This window comes from Sitodiplosis mosellana, unplaced genomic scaffold (genome assembly GCF_009176505.1).
Source record: "Sitodiplosis mosellana isolate CC-2019 unplaced genomic scaffold, AAFC_SMos_1.0 Smas_scaffold_6167, whole genome shotgun sequence".
In the NCBI taxonomy this organism is placed as follows: domain Eukaryota; kingdom Metazoa; phylum Arthropoda; class Insecta; order Diptera; family Cecidomyiidae; genus Sitodiplosis; species Sitodiplosis mosellana.
Window position 1 is genome coordinate 1,422,329 of NW_022601408.1, and position 13,336 is coordinate 1,435,664.

General features: G+C 33.5%; 1 protein-coding gene and 1 long non-coding RNA gene across 3 annotated transcripts; both read left to right on the forward strand.

Moving 5' to 3' along the window:
* The first annotated feature begins 133 nt into the window (after window positions 1-133).
* On the forward strand, window positions 134-8,947 carry LOC129575547 (phospholipid scramblase 2-like). 2 transcript variants are annotated; one of them, XM_055459333.1, is made up of 7 exons: window positions 6,376-6,460; window positions 7,373-7,451; window positions 7,643-7,806; window positions 7,879-7,922; window positions 7,988-8,267; window positions 8,569-8,724; window positions 8,818-8,947. In XM_055459333.1, exons 2-7 carry the CDS (start codon window positions 7,433-7,435, stop codon window positions 8,872-8,874), a joined length of 720 nt encoding a protein of 239 aa, XP_055315308.1. In that variant the 5' UTR covers window positions 6,376-6,460; window positions 7,373-7,432; the 3' UTR covers window positions 8,875-8,947. The 2 variants fall into 2 exon arrangements, with proteins under 2 accessions (XP_055315309.1, XP_055315308.1); XM_055459334.1 differs by lacking the exons at window positions 6,376-6,460; window positions 7,373-7,451 and adding an exon at window positions 134-361.
* Window positions 8,948-10,590: 1,643 nt separating this feature from the next.
* On the forward strand, window positions 10,591-12,672 carry LOC129575421 (uncharacterized). Its single transcript, XR_008688798.1, has 5 exons — window positions 10,591-10,696; window positions 11,115-11,233; window positions 12,097-12,235; window positions 12,337-12,377; window positions 12,639-12,672. It is a non-coding gene; the product is annotated as an uncharacterized LOC129575421 (long non-coding RNA).
* Window positions 12,673-13,336: the final 664 nt, after the last annotated feature.

Below are 13,336 nucleotides of genomic sequence, written 5' to 3' on the forward strand. Positions count from 1 at the left end.
CCTCTTCATCTCCATATATCAATTCAATCTGTTATATTTACGTATTGCCGAGAGATAAGTTCATAATTCAGAAAGCCGCTTCGATCAAAAAACACATGAAAAATATGCAACTTGGAGCAGTCAATAGCCACTTTGTCAAAATTGTGACGTGAATGTATGAATTGTGGATGTAAATAGCAGTGCGTGTGTGCAGAAAGCGTTGGATTGTATATTTCCCTCAAATTGAGTATTTCACTTTCTAATACTTCATGATAAGGTATCGGTCAAGTGTAAGCCATAGAAACGTATAGAATAACGCAAAAAACAAACAAACGAGGGAATTATTGATTCAGAACATTTTCATTTCTTATCTGCTTCAACAGTAAATTTTTTTTATCGAATTATATGCATTGGAATGTTTTGTTAAATGAACGAATATCTGTGGTGGAATTCCAAACAACGTCCAAAAATATCCACAAATTTTTATGTGAAATGTGAAAATTTTCACACGAAAATTACAATTGATTTTATTGTTTAAATCACATTTGTGATTTTCAGAACAACGAATTCGATTGTTCTCTATGTGATTTTCATTTTCACATCTTTCTACTGTAAGTTTCTACTATCGCGTTATGTTCACATTGTGAATATTTTCTCGAAAGTCTTTGATGACGAAAGATCATTTCGCAAAACTAATTTCTAGCAGATTTTCTACTAGATATCGTAAACCATCCAAATTGTAACATAGTTTTAATTGTAACATAGTCTTAAAATAAACCACTTTTCTGAAAAAATACAAATAAGTCATACATTCATATCGGAAGTTTTTTTTCGTGATCTTCTCAAATATGATATAAAAAACAACAGTTACCCTTCAAAGTTTTACAAAAAACTAGTCTATTTGTTCAATTGTTACAATTCGGACTATGTTACAATTTGGATGGTTTACGATATGTTCGATCAAACGAGTGAGAACATGCTGAATTTATCGTTCGACAATATTTATTGAAATAAAAAGAATTACATTGGTAATCCCGAACTTTTCCGTACCGTTGGCCTGCGTTGTCCTTAGGAACTTTTGGTTATTTTTTGTGAATTTTCTTGAAATAAAGGCAGTGAAAATATAATAATAAAAATAAAGTGAAAAATCGGTCACTTTAACTAAAACTTCGACAATCTTGTATGAGAGGTACCCGTAAACCGATTCTCATTGGGTTTAAACTTTCTGAGGTTTCATTTTTTGGAGAAAAAAAAAGATTCTGAAAGTTTCATGTTGATCGCATTTGCAGAAGTTTGGTTTTTGGCCCTCAAATTTTTCCAGAAAAATTTCGACAAAAATTGAGGACAAAAAATCAAACTTCTGCAAATACGATCAAATCCAGCAACACAAAACAAATGATTTTCAGAATCTTATTTTTTCTTCAGAAAATGAATTGCCTCCTATGGACAATTATCCAAAATTTATGAACCGAAAATATCAAAACCGACGATTAATTGAAATTTAGTGCAATTCACATTTTCTCCAAAAATTTTCCTTTTTACCACAATAATAACTTGCAATGATTCAAAACATGTTTTCACATTTAAGTTCAAATCTCCAACTGCTCAGGTTTTTTTCACCATTTTTGTTCCATAGAATACTTGAATAGATTTACTTATAGGGCAAGTACCCCAGGGTCAAATCGAAAATAGCTCATCTTCGAACTTGAACTAAGTTTATTGGAAACAAAACTTTTGGGACTTTCAGATTTGGATTATCTCAATTATTTCTTGAGTTATCGTGTTTACAAACAGCTACGACAACGACGACAACGACGGCACACGAACGGAAAAGTGTCTCAAAAAGTGGTTTTCTACGCGTTTCATGAGTTTTTATGATGATCTAAGCTAATTTTGCGAAAAAAGTTTTCGGGACCAATTCCTATACTTTCCCTTGACACGTTGTGTACGGAAAAGTAAAATACTATCCCAACAGAGTTGATGAAGTCAATGGTATAAAATAAATTCAAAAAGAGAAACAATAGGACTTGCAGTGAAGATTCATGTAAATTACGATTTTTCAAATCCACATAAATTTAATTCAAACATTGAACAAATGAAAATATCATTGTTTCAAAATAGCACGGTACACTCGACTAATTCACGTAAAAATTTGATCATCTGTATGTTTTGTGAAAATCTTTTCTTAACCCTCTAATGAATTAATTTTTCCTAGTATTGGTACTCGGTTGATTTTTGGCCATAGATAATTAAAAAATATTCATAATCCTGGATTCTACATGGTTCAGTCAGGAAATGCGATTGACATACATAAATCAGAGAAAAATCAAATCCATAGTTTAAAAGTGCCAAAAATGTGTCTAATTTCGAGTTGGAATAATTTATTTTGTCAAGTTTTTGTTTTTGCACACATTTTTGTTTATAACTTTACAATCACACTACATAGACAAATATTGCCACAGACAAAAATAAAGCGAAAACATTGACTAATAAAAATGCCTTTTGAAGCAATGTGATCCGATGTACGGTTTACGTTCTACAGGCGTACAAATGTTGCCCGTCTAGAGGCGGTTGTATGCATTAGAGGGTTTAGTAAAGAGTTCGTTTTTGCTTGAAGAATTATGGCTTGATTGACTTGACATTGATATGGTGTTTCTGTTTTGATCGTCCATATCACATTGAATGTTTGGCACACTTCGCTCGCGCCAAAAAATGCGATGCAATGTAAAAACATCGATTGCGCTTGACATTTGCTTGATTTGAATCCAAAAAAAACATGTTTGTGCATATGATTCAAATTCAATTATTCATCATTCGTTGAGTAGAAGTGATTTTCGTACGAAAATTTCTGTGTGAAAATTGAACGATGTCAGTTCAAATGTCGAACACGAATTTTTCGATTCAATGATTGAACTACTTTCGTATGGAATTCGCTCGTTTTTTTTCATTGTGAATGATTGTTTAAACAAATTGTTTTAATTAGAAATAATTCGGTCAACGGAAAATGAAGAGAGTGCACGAAATCGATCAATAAAAATGTGGAAAAGTATTGGTTTCCTCTGTCGTGTGTGTGTCGAACATTTAAAAACTCGTGTATCGATCGATCGGTTATAAATGATGCGGTTTTTAAATGAACGGCCTTCAAAAATAGAGCACTAGGTCATTAATACGTACAGTAATTTTACAAGTGGACCACTGAATTAATGATAGAATGAACGATGTTGAAAATGTTGAATTGAATGCTGCGCAAAATTACCGGTTTTAGCCAGTTGGCTAGAATGAAGGCAACAAATATTTATCGCATCGTTGATGTGCTCAACCAAATGCAAAACCGATCAAACAAACGAATTCATCGGCTTTATTGTGTGTATATTTGGTTTTTGGTTGAAATATTTACCAGTTTCGAGGACGCTATTAATAAATCGATTCCTCTTTGACAGTTTGTTGATAATGATACCAAACCATCTATGGAATACTGAACAAAACCACAATCATTTTCGCCGTATGCGTTTTTAGTCGCTTTCCCGCTCTCAGCACAAAAACTCCATTTGTTTTTTCGATTTTTGTTTTAATTTCAATTTAAACCAGAGCATTGAAGTTGCTGGCTATGTAGTGCTGCTGGTGAACAGATCTGTTTAACAGCAGCTATGAGTTGCATGCATATTCGCTGTGACGCGCGTTCGTTCATCTCCTGATTCTCACACACAGTGTTTGTCTCTTGCATTCACACGGAAAGAGAGAGAGAAGCACATACAACACACGAGATACATCGTAAGCGACGCGCGCGTGCATGTACACACATAGCTGCCGTTCGCAGACAATGTATTTGGCTAATGTCAGATAGCTAACTGAAAACATTCTGGCTGGGTGAGCGGCTGAATTCTATGCGTTGCGTTTTTTCACCGCAATCTGTAGTATACATACCATAAGAAATGTAAAATGTTCGCCATTTATTTTTGAATTGCCAATACATTAGTTATCGTAAACACTCCAATTTGTAACATAGTCCAAATTGTAAACTTTTTGCAAAAAAACACGATTTTAACATAGATACAAATTGTAAATGCGACACATTACATACATATTCGGAAGAAGCACGAAAAAATCTATCTATGTAGAATAATTAAACACAGAAAATGTTTTAATTGATATTTATTTATCCATTTTGAAAACAGCATCTAGTTTTTCACTGTTTTTGAGAGGAAAAGTTGAACTATGTTGCAATTTCACGCTTCTCATTGTTTTTTTCACTACATATAGTACAAAATATTTTATGTTTTAATGCATTTCTATTGTGGAATGTTTTTTTAAAAATCAATGAAACACTCTTTTTGTAATGTATTTCGGAAAATAATAATATTTTAGATAAATTTCATGATGCATCAATTGTAACTAATTCTTTCCGAGTTATAACATACAAAGTTGCTGTCAAACTGAACTTTGAATGAAAGTTCTATGATTGATTTGGTGTTGACAGATGTAACAGTTCGCAATGTGCCGATCACTCAGTGTGTTGAAATGTATGATTGTGTAAATATTCTTGTTTGCAAAACGAATTTAAAACAATAAATATTGAAAAACATAAAAGGAAAACAATCCAAAATCAATAGAAAAAATCGAAATGACATCGAAATTGGAAACAATTATGTGGAAGCCTAAGGGCTTTTGTGCGTTCGAATTTCGACATTTCATAAAGTTTCGTCATAAGTTTGTGAATATATGTTTCAATTTGGAGTTTACAATGCGGATAGTTCAGTTTACAAATATGAGATTTCGTGTATTTTTGCGATTAAAATAAAAATTAAACTATTGAATGAATTTTTCGTTAATCAACCGATACATCAAATAAAAGCCATATAAATTCTCTTTCGAATAGATATAAACATGTTGGGAATTTATGAAGTTATTTTGTGAAAATGGACATGCAAATCGGAAGATCGATAGTTTATGTTACAAATTGGAGTGTTTACGATATTGGGATTTCTGTTTTGTTTATTTTTTTTTTTTTTTTTGTAAACAAATCTGCCTATCTTTTTGCATTGCCTCTGCACATTTCCTATGGACATATACTATGCACAATGCACAGTTACAATGCAAAAAGATAGGCAGATTTGTTTACAAACAAAAATAAACAAAACAAAAATCCCCATATATATGATTTCTGTACTGCAGATGCGATGAAAAAACGTAACGCATAGAATTCAGCCGCTGAGCCAGCCAGAATTTTTTCAGTTAGCTAGCTGACATTTGCCAAATACATTGTCTGGCCATTCGTGTCTCGTGTGTTTTATACTCTTGTCTTTCTGTTTCTGTGTGAATGCAAGAGACAAACACTGTGAATTTCGTCAAGTGTACCAACGAACATCAAAGCAGAATTCAAATTCAACGGTTTTCAAATCAAACACTATGCAATCGAATGTTTCCAATGTTTGTGTTTTCTTTAATCAAGTGCAGAGGAGAAAAAGAACAAAGCTAATGAATGTTAAATTTATTTATTTGTTGTGTTCTTTTTATTTTTGAATCTGTAACAACGAAAACAAATGAAGCGATTGTATTGTAAACAAATGAAGTATTTATTTTTATGAAAATCATGAACAAATTTTTATCGTTTAATTTAAAAACGACAGTGCGATGTAAAAATGAAAAATGAGACAAATAAAAACAGAACACAAATAAATAAATTTAACAATCATTAGCTTTGTTCTTTGTCTCCTCTGCACTTGATTAAAGAAAACACAAACATTGGAAACATTCGATTGCATAGTGTTTGATTTGAAAACCGTTGAATTTAAATTCTGCTTTGACGTTCGTTGGTACACTTGACGAAATTCACAGTGTTTGTCTCTTGCATTCACACAGAAACAGAAAGACAAGCGTATTAAAACACACGAGACACGAACGGCAGCTATGTGTGTGCAATGTGCATGCACGCGCGCGTCGCTTACGATGTATCTCGTGTGTTGTATGTACTTCTCTTTCTCTTTCCGTGTGAATGCAAGAGACAAACACTGTGTGTGAGAATCGGGAGATGAACGAACGCGTGTCACAGCGAATATGCACGCAACCAATAGCTGCTGTTAAACAGATCTGTTCACCAGCACCACTACATAGCCAGCAACTTCAATGCTCTGCGTTAAATTGCAAAAATATTTCATTTTGATGATCCAAAATGGTCAACGACCTATGGTTTATCATGAACTCAAAATTGCCAAGGTGGATTTGGAAACATTTACTGAAGTAAGTCAGCCCTTCATATTAATAAGAGGGTTTTGAATTCTTCTACTGACATTTTTGATTGATCGAATATTTTTCTCCTTTCAGATGATAAAAATGGTGTTCACCTATTTTATTGATTAAAAAAACCATTTAAAAACTATTTGGCCTTTTAATTGAATACCCAGAAAGAAATTCGATGGCTCAAGCCATTTGCAATTTACATTCTTTCCACATATTCGACTTCAGTTAGAAGAAACCTTCTAAGGTGTTTAAACCTTTACTATAGATTAAATCTATTAGATTCTTTAATCAAACTAGAATTAGTTGTGATGCACTTGATCGCTGTATGCCACACCTGTTTTAAGCTCATCCAAACATACCCAACTCGAAAATACTTTTATCATAAATATATTGCCGGAATACCAAAAGACAGCCAATGACATCTCTGAACCAACTCATTGAATCATCGAATATTTTGAGCAACTTTTTTCAATTGTGTGTGGCTTGAGTTGAATATGATCAACTTTACGGCGACACTAGCAGCTTCTCTGCACACACATCGTAGAAGAGAGTACAAAAATCATAGTATTTTGGCAAATGCATCGAGTCACCATTGCGAAACATCAATACGTTTTGGCTAACGCGTAGTACCGGCCCACAGAGAAGCTGTTAGCGTCGTCGTAAAGTTGATTATATTCTAGTAAAGCCATACACGTTTGAAAAAAGTTGCCGAAAAATTCAACGATTCAATGAGTTGGAATTGAGATGGCATTGATTGCTATGTGTCAAATGACTTACATTTGAAATGTATTGTGGCAATATATCTATGACTTTTACTTAACCTTATTTGCACCATTAAAACCAGACAAGGATAGAAAAAAGTGCGAACAATCCGTTTTTTGAAACGTTACAAACATTGATTTGCACCAAACTATAAACTATGCTTTTATTTTAATAAAGATTTCATTCAAAATGTTCCTTCTGGATTTTTATTACTGTCATAAATGGTCAAATTGGAATATTTATGGTTGCAAAATGCGTATCAAGTGCATTTTGACGTGCTCTGTTTTCATAATAAGATTTTCAAAGCGTTGACATTGCAAAATGTCCACATCAATGCTACTAAAAATTCAATCAACTTAGCCTTTATAAAAGTTATCTTTTCATTTGTTGTCAGTCAATTCGATATTTGATTTCAAAACACAGTCGAAACGCTTTTATTATATTTTCAAATAAAATGGCACATGAACCTTCAGGTAAGTTATATTACTTCCACAGATTGCAGTGTATTTCTTATTCAAACCAAACCGATTTTTCTTGTGGTTGCAAATCAAATCAATTGAGGACTTTTTGAGGATACACATTCATTTTCGCTCAAAATCTGTTGTTTAGTGAACAAAAAAAAAACTAACAATATTCTTTCTGGTGAATACTGTTCACTGAACAGAATGGATGCATATTCCATCGGCAGTCATTGGTTGTCCGCCAGGGCTCGAGTACTTGTCAACGCTGGACTGTTTGTATGTCGAAGAACAAGTCGATATTATTGATCTGTTCATTGGATTCGAACAGAATAACCGATACATCATAAAGAATATTTACGGCGAAAAGGTGAAAAGAAACGATTTTTTTTCTATTTACAAACAAAGCAAATTTTGTTTCATTTTTCCTGTTCAAATCTAGATTTACTGGGCAGTTGAGGACAATGATTGTTGCACCCGTTGCATGTAAATAATGTTGTATAATAATCGTTTCGTTTTAATGCGTTTGAATTTTATTGTCTCCAAAAAAGGTGTGGTGGTGCTCGTCCGTTTGACATGAAAGTCTTTGATTACAGAGGAGTTGAAGTGATTCATTTTCGTCGGCCATTGAGATGCCAGAGCTGTTGTTTCCCCTGTTGCTTGCAGGTGATTGAGGTGTTTTCGCCTCCGGGTGAACTTCTCGGAACTGTTGAGCAGAATTGGACGTTATGTAAACCTGATTATTCGGTTAAAAACCACAATGGCGAAACCGTTTTACGCATCACTGGACCAATTTGCATGTTGCCAATGTGCTGCGACGTCGAGTTTAAGGTATTTTAGATGTATGCAAAAAAAAAGAACAAGGAAGCTATTGACGGTTCAACTGTTTTTTTTTTTAATCAATCTCCGTCACGTCACCCACTCGAATGCAAATCTTTTTAATCCAATGTACAAGTCAACTGTCAATAGCTAAGGTTTCAAATACGACTTGATAAATCAAGAGTATTTAAGGTTTTACTACATAGTCATAGAATGAATTTTATGCATTTAGTATTCATTTTTAGAATTTACAAACTTAACTCGCAACTTTAATTTGAATTATCAAGTTATTTATATTCGATGTCAATTACAGATACTCTCATTGGATGGACAACAAGTTGGCCGGATTTCGAAGAATTTGAATATAGTCGGTGATTGGTTGCTCAATGTTCATTTCTTTGGCATTTCATTTCCATTGGATTTGGATGTTCGAATGAAAGCCGTCATGCTCGGCGCATGCATGTTGATTGTAATTGAATTTATTCTCAACCTGTTGCCTGATACATTGAATGCAATGCTTCCATTGATTTGGTAATTATTTCGTATTTTCATCTCGTTCCAGGACATGATGTACATGCAAAGGCGGGACCGCCAAGGATGTAACTCTGGTAGAAGTTAAGAATTTCTGCAAGTGGAATGTATCAAGGTCGATATGCAAAGTAAAAAAGGAAATAATTAACTATTTCATAGCTAAAACACTCCTTTGTTCTCTCTTTGTCTGTTCCATTGAATCTCATCTCTCAATCATGAATTAAAAAAAAACTCAAAAAATTCAGTTGTAAATCGTGATAGGAGTGATAAATTTTGATTTTGTTAAACTATTTTCAGAATTCAATTCAATTTTAGCAGCGCTTAAGCTGAAACTCGAGCTTATATTACCAATGCTTGCTATTCGATAGCATATTACTGTTTTGTTATTTGATAAGCGTACTTTCGTTCTGTCGCTTTGGATTTTGGTCCCGAGAAAGTCATCTGAACTTTATTGCACTGTGTTTTTAGCGCAATTGATTGAACCGGCTTCAAACCGAACGAAAACAATTTGATCGATTGGTAATGTTTTGGAACGGCTAAAATCGGTTGAGTATTTCATTATCTTCCAAAAGGCATAGAATATCTAGGGGAATTGTCATAAATGATGTGTTTTGCATTTCGTTGACATAAAATTAGCTGCACAAAATGATTCGGATCAAGTGAGTTTAAGCCAAAGAAAATCTGAACGTTTTTTTAGAGAAATATTATGTTGGAGAAAAAATTATAATTCAGAAAATAAGAGCCTTCATTTCATGCTAAAAATTAGAGAAAATTGAACCATTCAATCAATGAAAAACGATGAAAAGATTGAGCCAAAAAAGGCTCATTTGAATTTGGATTTGTTTGCTTATTGAAAATTGTATTCAATTAAAAATTTGCCACAAGAGATTCAATCAATGAGGGGGAAATGTTTGGTAAACAATTCAACGAAAACTGAAGCATTTTTTCTAAGAATTGGTAAACTGCCTCAAACCAATCAATTTAAGAAAAATGGGATTTTATAATTTTTTTCCTCGTTATTTTTTTAATTTACAGAATGTGGACTTACAATTGATCGTTAAGACGCTATAGTGTCACTCATAAGAGAAATACATTTCTATCTATATATATAAAACTCATTGTGCGTGTGTCCTATTTTTTTTAATTTTCATGATTTTTTAATTCTTGGTTTTAATGGTGAATATGTCGTTAGAATTCTCGCGGCTTAAATAGCAGATTCACATATCAGTTTTGATTTTCGAATTAAATTTTCAAAAGTTTGAAGAAACAATTTTTTTAATTGTTTTTCGATACAACGTACATTAATGTGGATTGATGGCAATGAAATATTGGTTTTGGAACAGAGATGAACATGGACACCATCTCGGTCCATCATGGTCATGTTAACACGACTCAACACCAATTCACATATAAAAAAATGCGTGTAAAATCAACTCCAGAAGAAGGATAAACTTTCCCAGAAAATCGTCTTTGCTTTGAAAAAACAAGTATTGAACATACGAAATGATACAGACAAACATTCGATTTCGGGGAGTCGCGAAGCGACCTAGCGCCGAAGCCGAGCGAAGCGAGTTCATACATAATCCCAGCCGTGGAACAGTTTGAACGAATGTCAAACATATCGCAAGTGACTATACTTGGCAGATAGCTGAGGATATATGCTGTGCATAGAAACTCAGTAAGCAGAACTTGGGACATTTTGACTTTAGTACGTGTAGTCCATACAAATTTATGATGGGACGCATACAGTTTCGTGCATTTCATCATGCATTTATATGGACTACACGTCATAAAGTCAAAATGTCCCAATCTCAGCTTACTGAGTTTCTATGCTCAGCATATATCCTCAGCTATCTGTCATTGACTGCGCAAGCAGACAGATTGGATGCGTTTTTCTTCGTTGAAGTCGGGTGAGTCACCGTGATCATTTTGCATGGAATGTTATGTATACGGCTCGCATTATATGATTCATACAGTATGAACAAAAATGAATTGCAGTGAGAAACGTGTGTTCGAAGATTTGTCACAGTGACAAGTCACTGTTGTTGTTTTGCTGTTGAACATTCCAACTTGGAATAATTTGTCAGGCAAAATAGCTAAGACAGAAGAGCGATAGGCGAGGGGGAAATCACTCTAAAGTAATTTTTAGTCGAGGAAATAACAGAGAAGTAATCGAGACGAAACATTTTTTTCCTTCATTACTTTTCGATTTTCACATGTGGATTACTTTTCGATTACTTCTCTGTTATTTTCTCGACTACAAATTACTTTAGAGTGATTTCCCCCTCGGCGATAGGTATGAGTTTTAACAAAAATTCCACATTACAGATACCGATCATGAGGACTTCAACGCGCTGTTACTGCTTGAAAATGTGAAGCCTCAGAATTATTTCAACGGGAATAAATACGTCGGTTTCGAGAAGGAAGAGACATTTGCCGTGCTAAAAGTAATTAACATTCGTTTCTTTTCGAAGCAAAATCAGTAAACAATTTAAGAAAAAATATTTTCTCGATGACGAATTATTCTTTTTCATGGAAAAGTGGCTCTTTCAAGGGGAAGAATGATTTTGTCTGAAAAAAAATTATTTGAACCAGTCAAATATCACATCAATTTTTGAAAAATATTTTCTTATTTTCTTCATAAAATTGGCAAAACTGGCCAAATTTGTATGGGAGGTACCCGTAAATCGCTTTCGATTGGCTTCAAAATTTCAGAGATTGAGTTTTTTGGTAAAAAAATAAGATCCAGAAAGTTTCATGACGTTTGGAATATCACAAATGGGATTTCTATTGGGATTTTACTTTCATGGTTTCATAAAAAACTCATTTACCTATCTAAATCTTGTGCTGACCTGAAATCCCAATAAACAAGCCACAGATATGGCTTTCGGTGCTTGATTTGAAGCTGGCTAGAAGTTTTGGATGGGCAGACTGTCGAAAAACGAGATTTCCCAAAAAAATTCACCATAATGTGAAAGTGAAATACTGAGGGTTTCCGTAAACTGATATTCTTGCCTATTTGAACCCAAAAATGGTCAAAAGTGCTTAATTTTTATTACTGATTTAGATTTTTCGGACCATTTCCCACAACTTTTGCCTTATTTGACTCACTGTTTAACGTGAAAAATTCTTAAATCCCGTATTTGAAAATTAAATGTTGAGAATATACGAAAAATGATATTTTTGCATATTTGGACTCAAAAAACGTACAAAGTGGTTGGGTTAGACAATTTGGACTCAAAAAACGGGCATTAGACAATTTGTTCCTCATTGTGGTTCCTAACAAATTATAATTTGTTTTCGTTTTCAGTCGTAAGGAATTTTGTTCTGCTATACGTGTCATAATGACGACAAGATCTAATTTTTGACTATAAATGATACACCGGATGAGTGGAAATTTAGTTATTGTTCAAGTGATTTGACTATAAACATGTCTAAGCAATTGATGGGTGAGTCTCTTCTTAGTTCTTTTTTTTTAATTTTCATTTTTGGCAATACTAAAAATTTCAGTCACTTATTGTGTTTTAATCAATATTTTCTCTCCGTTTAGTCGGTTTGATTTTGGTTGCGGTTTTGGGAGACCGATTCATGGTAACTTACAATTTTTCAGGTTTTTTTTTTTTGCATGGGGTCGATCGATGATATGAAGAATATTTTTTTCATTTTTCATACAAATTGACATTTTGAAACTGATACGAGATCTTCAGTGTACAAAACGGTTCTTTACCCGACATTTTAATTCTACAAATGTTTTTTTTGTTTCAAAAATCCATTAATTTTACATGACAATCCATTCAATTTGGTTATTCCAAACTAATTATCCTTTATTCGTTTCTAATTTTCAACTTGAAGCAAACTGAGGGTGCGCCTGGGAACGGTAAGACTGGTAAGATTGAAGCTCCATTTCTTTTTTTAAGTTTCGTTCTCACTATTCCACATATGAGTAGTTTGAAGCGGAAATGAAGTACCGAAAAGATGCGCGGAAAAATGTCAAATGAAAAGAGATAGCTCTATAGTTCACTATAGATTATTATACACTATGCAGTAAACTATATATGAACGCGTGAGAATAAAAGACTGACGCTACCAGGTTTTTCGCAAAAGCGGGATAAAAATCAGTTGCACGCAAAAGAGACATTTCAAAAGGTTGCACGCAAGAGAGAAGTATATTGTTGTTGTAATCACGGCTTTAAAATTCAAAATGCGACAAAATAAAATGTTCCGTTTGCGTGTAACCTTTTGAAATGTCTCTTTTGCGTGCAACTGATTGTTATCCCGCTTTTGCGAAAAACCTGCTAGCGTCAGGCTTTTATTCTCACGCGTTCATATATAGCTATACCTTTTCCGCACACACAATAGTATGGAGTTTAATTTTATACTAAAGTTGACATATACGAATGGGATGAAGTTCATCGCAAAAGCAGATGTCAGCACCAACAAATATACACAAATGAGATGACATTTATCCCATTCGTATATGTCAACTATATTTGAATGTATTGGTTATGACACTTTAGTATAAAAGTAAACTCCATACTATTGTGTGTGCG